At 35.8% G+C, this 9,174-nt stretch overlaps 1 protein-coding gene across 1 annotated transcript; it reads left to right on the top strand.

The window, feature by feature from the left end:
• Window positions 1-231: 231 nt before the first annotated feature.
• LOC145054667 (cytokinin dehydrogenase 2-like) lies at window positions 232-2,825 on the top strand. The gene is made up of 5 exons (XM_079002901.1): window positions 232-910; window positions 1,479-1,606; window positions 1,764-2,009; window positions 2,078-2,349; window positions 2,443-2,825. The coding sequence occupies exons 1-5, from the start codon at window positions 286-288 to the stop codon at window positions 2,744-2,746; spliced, it is 1,575 nt and encodes a 524-aa protein (XP_078859027.1). The 5' UTR covers window positions 232-285; the 3' UTR covers window positions 2,747-2,825.
• The last annotated feature ends 6,349 nt before the right edge of the window (window positions 2,826-9,174 follow it).

Raw genomic sequence — 9,174 nt, 5'->3', positions numbered from 1 at the left:
GTACTACCTTTTCAAATTAATATTATATTTCATAAATTGTTGTATAATTTTCTTACTCAAAGGTATATCTTTTTTACATTGAAGTTTCCATTTTGACTTTCTGCCATCCCATGCAATTATATATATATATATATATATATATATATATATATATATATATATATATATATATATATATATATATATATATATATATATATATATATATATAACCTAGCTCACCACCTTATTTCCCATTCAAGATTACAAATCCTGATATCCTTGCTTTCAAGTTCCAATCTTCTCATGGCTCACCCACATGTGCTGCATGCATATTTTGTTATACAATTCATAATAATCAGTTTTGTTTTTATAACACCAGGGTCATCAAGGCCATGGCCACACACTTCATTCCCATCATCACTCCCAAACGAAACCATAGATACAAAGCTTTGTAAAGACACCAGTTGCATCAAAACAGCCTCTTCAGATTACGGAAATATCATTCAAGAACTCCCTTTCGGCGTTCTATATCCTTCCTCAGTTTCCGATATCAAACACCTGGTTGAATCCTCTTACAATTCCACTACACCTTTCACTATCGCAGCCCGTGGCAATGGGCATTCAGTTAGGGGACAAGCCATGGCCAAAGATGGGGTGGTTGTGAATATGGGATCGATGAGTAGTAATGAAAATGAAAGGATTTCTGTTAATGGAAACTCTTCTGTAGGGTTTTATGCAGATGTCGGAGGTGAGCAGCTGTGGATCAATGTCTTGGGGACGACACTTGATCATGGACTTGCACCAGTTTCGTGGACGGATTACTTGTATCTTACTGTTGGTGGTACGCTCTCTAATGCAGGAATTAGCGGACAATCGTCATTCCATGGTCCTCAGATCAGCAATGTTCTTGAAATGGATGTCATTACAGGTATTTTATATATATATATATATATATATATATATATATATATATATATATATATATATATATAATTTTGCTGCTTATCATTTAGGTTTAGGAAAAATGATATTAATTTCACACTTGTGAGTACATAAAAAGTTGAATTTACAACACAGTGAACTTTACGATTAATATGTAGAAGTAGTTAAAAGTCATGTTTATAAATAATAAACAGTAGGCTTAAAAAAAGTCCACCCTAAAAAACGTGTAAATTTGAAATTTTAATATTTTATTAAGTTTTTGAGACTTAAAAATGTGAAGGATTAGAAGATTTGTCGTGTGAACTGTGAAGTCTTAAACTAGATTTTTCAGTTTTTTTATAGTTGTGTGATTATAACTAATAGTTATATTAGATGTAACTGGTTGACCTGAGTACTTTAAAAATGTTCGACTAGTTTGTTTACTTTGTAATTTTAGTTGAATATCTTACTTTTGCTTATTAATTAATCCATGGGTCTAGATTGATATATTTTCACCTAAATGAGTTGAAATTTGCCGATTAATGAAGTACAATTTTTTTTGGTCTTATTTACAGGAAAGGGAGATTTCGTTACTTGCTCCAAAAACATGAACTCTGATCTCTTTTATGCTGTTCTTGGTGGTCTTGGACAGTTTGGGATCATAACTAGAGCAAGAATTGTTCTAGACAAGGCACCAAACAGAGTAAGAGCATGTCAATCTTACATCATTTTCGAGTTTGTTGCACAATATTCGTGATTATTAACACAAAAGAATTAATCATCACTTGTTAGTTCGTTAATTAATATGGGCCATGAATTAAAAAATTTGTTTGGTGATTTCTTCTTTTTGTGTATCATAGGTGAAATGGGTACGACTAATTTACAAAGATTTTTCCAAATTCACGAAGGATCAAGAGCATTTGATCTCAGTTGATGGGTTCGATTATGTGGAAGGCTCTTTGATCATGAAAAATACTCCTGCAAGCGATTTTTTCTCGCCTTCTGATGAATCCATGATAAACTCGCTGGCCTCCGAAAATGGCATTTTATACTGCTTAGAAGCAGTCAAATATTACGATGATCATATCATAAACACCATTGATGAGGTTGGTATATTAATATGATGATTTTTGAATTGTTCTAAATAACTTCTAAAATTTTATTCTTTTTGTAGGAACTTGAAATGATATTGACAGGATTGAGCTTCGAATCTGGGTTTATTTTCAAGAAAGATGCAACTTTTTTCGATTTTCTGAATAGAGTAAGAGATGAAGAGCTTCTGCTTCAATCAATAGGGCTATGGGATGTCCCTCATCCATGGCTAAATCTCTTCATTCCAAGATCAAGAATTATGGATTTTAATGAAGGTGTTTTTGTCGATATTATTCAGAAACAAAACAGGAGTAGCTCAGGGCCATTCCTCGTCTACCCAATTAACCGAAAGAAGTAATTATTGATTAATCACATCATTAAAGAAATAACCATATTTAATCTTCCAATGTTTACAATTAATCTACTTAATTTCTTAATAAAATTCAGGTGGGATGATAATATGTCAGTTGTTATACCAGAAGATGATGAAGATATGTTCTACACCGTTGCATTATTAAACTCGGCTAAGGATTACAAAGATTGGGCGATTATGGATGAACAAAATACGGAGATTTTACAGTTTTGTGATAAATCTGGGATCAAGGTCAAGCAATACTTTCCACATTACGGAAAGAAAGAAGAATGGATGAAGCATTTCGGCAAGAAATGGGATATCTTTAACGAGAGGAAAGCTCAGTTTGATCCAAAAATGATACTCTCTCCTGGACAAAGAATTTTTAATTCTGAATGAAGTTTTTATATGTAATAACTGTTTTATGTCGCATTTATGTATGAAAAATAATTTAGGTAATGCACTTTAGTTTTTTAAATTTTATAGGAATAATATATATTAATTATGGATCAAGAACACTGTAGGGTTAATTTATTGTAATATTGGCATATATGACCCCATATATTAATATTAATATAATATGCATGTATGATATCTATACTTTTGTGAGAATTGAGTCGTTATTCACGAGTCAAAGAGCTTTTGATATAAACCTTAATTCTTGTTTCCCTAAAACCAACACCCATGACCCAGCCCACCAACACACGAAACCCTAAATCAGTCATGAAATTTGTTGTACCTACAATTGTCCTTATATATAATGTTATATGTATCAAAAGAAATTTAAGATCATTTGCTTGCTACTTACATAGGAGCAGTTGGTCTGCGGCACGTCTCAAGGGCAACTTAATATATTTATTTAACATCAATTATTATCTTACTTATTAATATTTATTTATAGAGAAATCTACAGAAAAAATTCCAAACATTTGGGCAATTAAACATTGGGCAATTATATTTTATATATTGGGAGAATTATATTAATATTTATTCATACATAATATTTTCAAATATTAATATATTCATTTAACATCTATTATTATCTTACTTATTAATATTTATTTATAGGAAAATCTCCAGAAAAATTCCAAACATTTAGGAAAAATTACAATAAAGTCTTAAATTTTTTTAGCAGAAAAGTCTCATTATTTTGAGAAAATGAAAGGTCACATCTATGTGGTTTGGGCTAGCCATTCATATTGTATATGTGTCTTGGTAGGTTTTAGGGTGTTTGTAGCTATTTTGTTTAGTGTTTGCGGTTGTAAGGGTGTTCACGGCCGTGAACCTATTCACAGTCGTGAACCCCGTTTGTGGTTGGCTAATTGCTATATATATGAGTCTGTTAGTCTTATGTCGGAGGAGTACGTAGTTAGTCTGTTCACGGCCCTAGTATGTGTATCCAATGTGTATTTGACGTTTTTACGATATAAACGTGTGGATGCTTGGCTTAATCCTTCTTCTATTCCATTCTCACTTTGTTTGATTGTTATTTGTTTGATCACTGGGTTGGATCCTCAGATTTAAGGACCTTACCATTGGTATTAGAGCAAATATGTTGTCAAAACAATTTTCAATTGTTTTTACGGTTGAAAGATATTCAGTTTCTTCATTGTTCAAAGCTTGATTCTGCATTAAGACCGTGTTTTCATAGCTAAGGGGATCAAAAACTGCTGGAAAAACTCGTGTTTTCATCATTTGTGGAGGTTTACGGTTAGAATTGTTGAAGGGAATTTGGCCGTAAACACCATTCACGGTCGTAATCTATTGATCTTCAAATGCCATAAATTGTGAATCTTCAAGGACCGAAAACTCGTGTTTAACCACAATCTATCGAATAGTAATCTAGTGTACGGCTGTAAACAGCTTTCGGCCATAAACTACTCAAGCTGTGAACTGATTACGGTCGTAAACCTTGGTTGTAAACAGTTTTCTTGTTTTAACTCTTGGTTTTTCAAGTTGGAAAAATTTAAAAATTATAAAAACAACAAAGAAAAAAATGGATTCACAAAACTTAACAATTCATCATGAACTGGATTCCATAATAGGAACAACCACTCGTATTCCTCGTTTGTTATCTGCTGAAGGTTTTTCGTGGTGGAAATATCGGATGGAAAAATATATCAAAATGAAGGACTTCAAAGTTTGGAGAAGCATTCTGAAAGGACCTGTCAGGATCACCACAACTCTCGAAAATGAAACAGTTGTTGATAAAGAAATTGAAGGTTATACTGATCAAGATTTTGCGAAGATTGAAGAGCAAGAAAGAGCTCTTGCCACAATTACTATGGCCCTTTCACCAGATATTGCTCAGGGTTTTCGGGAATATACATCTGCCAAAGTACTATGGAAGGCACTAATTGAAGTCTACGAAGGAAATGAAGACATGAAAGAAAGTCGCTAGGATATGTTGAGACAAAAGTTCATTATGTTTAATCATATCTTAGGAGAATCTCTTGAAACTCGACTTCAGTGGTTTATCACTCTCACAACTGAGATGAGTTCTGCAGGAATATTGGTTACCAAATCTGAAATCAACAAGAAGCTTCTCAATTCTCTACCAAAAACATGGGATATGAATGTTGCTGTCATCAAGGCAACAAAGGATCTTAATCGACTTAGTCTAGTTGAAACCATGACAATAATTAGAAGCTTGTGATTTGGATGACAAGCAAAGAGAGATCAATCATGTCAATTCGTACTCCACGCCTAATCTCGGAATTCAATCCAATAATTCTTTCTCATCCTTCACTACTCCTCAAGTCCAACCGGTTGTTGCTCCCCAATCATCATCATATGTTATTTCATCCGTGCAAGGAGTTCAAACTCCAGTATCCTATCCACAAACTATTTCTTCTTCAAAGGCACCTGTTCCTGTTCCTGCTCCAATTTCTGCTCTAACTCTTCCGTCCAAAGAGAATGATGAAAATTTGGCTCTTGCAACTGGTCTTGTCAACTACTACAATGCATTTGTAGCAGACGAGCTACCTCATCAATTGTCTTTTGCTGATTTGGATCAAATTCATCCCGAAGATGTTGAAGAAATGGATATAACTTGGCAAATCGCTATGGCTGTGTTCCGGGCAAAACAATTCTCCAAGAAGACTGGAAAAAATAATTGGGGTATGAATGCTGAAAAGAAGGTGGGGTTCAACAAAGGCAAACTCCGATGCTTTAACTGCCATGTACCTGGTCATTTTGCCAGAGATTGCCTAAAGCCTGACAGAAGAGAAAACAACGAAAGATCAATGGTGTCGGTAGGTAACAACAGGGGAGCTACAACCAGCAATCAGACTGCTAACCTTGCTATGGTAGCACAGTCATTTGATTGGGATGACCAAATTCAGGCCCTAAACATCTCAGGACCTGAAAATGCGCAGCTTGCTCAAATCAACAACATTGCGAAAGGAGAAGCTGAGATAGATCCAGAGGAGGAGATGATGAATCTACAATTTGCATTCATGGTTCAAACTACACCAGAGCCTGCAAAGCCAGAGGTCAGTGAAAACATTTGTTCTCAATCTTGTATTAACACCATCAAATTTTTGCGTGATCAAATTATATTAATAAATAGAGAGAACGGGGACTTAAAATATGAGGGGTACCAACTTAGAAAAGATCGGAAACCTTTAAAAGAACAACTAGAGGCCAAGACTAGTGATTTTGATAAATTGCAAGAAGAGTGCAACAACAAATGTGTCAACTGTAAATATCTTAAGAAAGAACTTGCTGTTGTAACTGCTGAACTTGACACATTAAAGATTCGTTTTGCAAATGTTGATTTTAATTTCAAAAAATTTGATGTGTCAAGTGAAAGAGTTTCAACAATAATTGAGCACCAAATGAAATGGAAGGACCAGAAATAAGTAGGAATAGGTTATGAAAGTGTCCATCCCCCATTCAATCACAATTATACTGTTTCTCCATTAACTCAAGTTGAGATTGATCGTGAACCATTTATGGTTTATGGTAAATCAGCTGCTGAACAGGCAACCGAATGTAGTGCTAGGAATTTAGATACTAAAATTTCTACTTCCGTTGCAGATTCATCATTAAGCCAGGCAAAGCAGGAGAATGGAAGAATTGAGTGTGATAATAAGTTTGTGTCAAATTTTGGTGTTCCTATCTCAAAAGTTGATGAATCTGTTTTTGATGTTAAGACTGATAGTTTAGTTTGTGATGATTTAGTGTCGAATTCAAATGTTTTCTGATAACTAAGATGTTATTTTCGTAAAATCTATTGATTCTGACACTAGCACATCTACACATTCTACATCTATCACACAATCTAACTCCTGCACTACCACATGTAGGAAAGTTAGAAAAGTCCATAAGAGCATGAAATCTGATAAAGGCGGTACCATGTCTACTGATAATAAGCAAATTTGTTTCAACTGTGGTACTACCAGCCACATTGCTCGAAATTGTTCCAACTAAGCTTTTGTGCATTTTTCAACACTGAGGAAAGAAAACGAGACACGAGGAAGGTCTTTAACAAGAAAATCCTCGAGATATCGTCTTCGTGATGATGATCAGAAAACTCATAATAATAAGAAAAGGGCCGATCTTAAACCGAACAAACACGTTTTCTCTAAACCAGCCACAGGTACTTTGCCGAAATCGACTGTGGCTATGCCAAGGTCAATTTCGTCAAAGGGTGCGTCTAGATCTTCGACTAGTTGTATCCGAAAATCTAAACGCTCAAAGAAGAATAAAAATGTTTCTAATTCACATGTGAATACTTTAAAACCTAACTACCAATGGGTTCCCAAATCTACAATTGTCCGATCATCTTCCTCCTCTGAAAGTGTATATGATATTAATGCAAATCTAAAAAAGCAAAAAGATAAATATGTCAAAGTCAAGGGTACACCCAGGACTGTAATGACCTGGGTTCCCAAATCTAAATAATCTCGCTCATTGTGCAGGAACAGCTCCGTAGGAATGTCGCCATACCATGGTATGTCGACAACGGTTGTTCCAGGCACATGACAGGAGACATCTCCCAGTTGCAAAACATTCAAACATTCAAATGGAGTGCTAAGTTTCGAGAATGTCAACTACGCACCCGAGTTGATGCACAGATTGTTGAGCATCTCTCAGATATGTGACAAGGGATACTCAAAACATTTCACTGATAAAGAATGTATAATTCAGAAGCCAGGCATTGTCATTCCAGATGAATGGATTCTTGTGAAATCAAAACGGGATGGAAATGCTTACATCATTGACATGAACAACAATCTTCCTGAACAAGTCACTTGCCTTTTCTCAAAAATTTCCGAATGCAATGCTATGTTGTGTCATCGAAGACTCAGACATGCTAACACAAAGAACTTGAATCGACTTGCTAAAAATGAAATAGTGTGCAGGCTTCCTGTCAAAGATTTCATCACGTTTGAAAAGTGTGTGGCACACGCCCAAGGAAAACATCACACAAAGCCACACCTACCTAAACAGTTCAATTCAATCAGCCAGGTGCTCCAATTGTTACATATGGACTTATTTGTTCCGGTCAACACCCTTGGTATCAACAGAAATTCATATTGTCTGGTTGCGATCGATATAGTGCCGCTAGCACTACTGAGCAGCGAAACCGAACTCTGCAAGATGTTGCGAGGACGATCTTATGTGACTCCAAAATTCCGGTTGTCTTTTGGGCCGAGGCGATCAACATAGCGTGTTATGTTCAAAATCGTGTTTTGATCAACAAAGCTCAGATGAAAACTCCATATGAAATTCTCTACAGTCACAAACCATCTGTTAGTCACTTTCGTATCTTTGGTTGTTCCTTGCATCCTCCTTCATCTGGAATCCAACCCCAAACTCAATGCCAAAGCCGATGATTGTTACTTTGTGGGGTATGCAGCTCGCACGGCATACATGGTCTAAAATAAGAAAACAAAGCAGACCGTAGAATCCTTCGACGTGCGCTGGTTGGAGGAGAACGAGACGGATGCTAGAGTTGGTCCAGATTGGTTATTTGACTATACATCACTTTTCAAATCATTCAATGGGTTTTCAAATGATTTATCTGGTTCTAGTTCTGGTTCGAAGACTATGATTGAAGATAAAGACGAAAAAGTTGTCTACAGACCGTCGGTGGTGTCCTCTACGACTCTTACAGTGGATACATATGTTTCAAGTAATTTTTCTGATTCTCCAAATCAAGAAAACAATCCAGATGTTGATGCCGCTCCTCTTACTCTTGATGAAAGAGAGTTCATATCCAGAAATGCTTCCGCTGCTAATCAAACATTTATGGAACTTCTCTTTCCCGATCCAATTGTTAACGTGTTCGTGGCAAGCCCCTCTCACGATCCTAGATCGTTTGAGGTGGATCATTCAGCAGATGATGGATTTGTCAATATGCACAATCTTCCTGTAACGCTCAATGATATCAACCAAGAGCTACTTTCCAGAATTCAACGCGATCACCCGATCAAAAACGTCATTGGTCACCTGGGTGATGGTTTTCGAATGCGGAGTTAGAGTGGGGATGTAAATACATGTCTTTATTCTTGCTTCATATCTCAAATAAAGCCAAATAATTTTGAAATGGCTTTGAATGAGCCCAGCTGGATAGATGCTATGCATGAGGAACTGAAGCAATTTGAGAAGCTTGGGGTTTGGAAGCTGGTTGAATTAACTAAGGGTAAGAAGTCACTCGACACAAGCAAGATGATTCATGGGTCATTATGCGAAATAAGGCCTGATTAATTGTATGTGTATTTCATCAAATTGAGGGTCTTGACTACACTGAAGTTTATGCTCTGGTAGCTCTCTTGGAGGCTATTCACATCTTCCTTGCGTACACTTCTTACTTGAAT

The sequence above is a fragment of the Lactuca serriola genome, chromosome 5 (assembly GCF_051521515.1).
Source record: "Lactuca serriola cultivar US96UC23 chromosome 5, Lser_US96UC23_V15, whole genome shotgun sequence".
In the NCBI taxonomy this organism is placed as follows: domain Eukaryota; kingdom Viridiplantae; phylum Streptophyta; class Magnoliopsida; order Asterales; family Asteraceae; genus Lactuca; species Lactuca serriola.
Note: the sequence above shows the minus strand (reverse complement) of the source record. Positions and strands in the feature narration are given on the sequence as shown.

Coding starts and splice junctions, on each gene's coding strand:
- LOC145054667 (XM_079002901.1), top strand. CDS start 286: ATGGCTCACCCACATGTGCTGCATGCATATTTTGTTATACAATTCATA. Junction 1,607..1,763: donor TAGACAAGGCACCAAACAGA/GTAAGAGCATGT, acceptor TGTGTATCATAG/GTGAAATGGGTACGACTAAT. Junction 2,010..2,077: donor TCATAAACACCATTGATGAG/GTTGGTATATTA, acceptor TTCTTTTTGTAG/GAACTTGAAATGATATTGAC.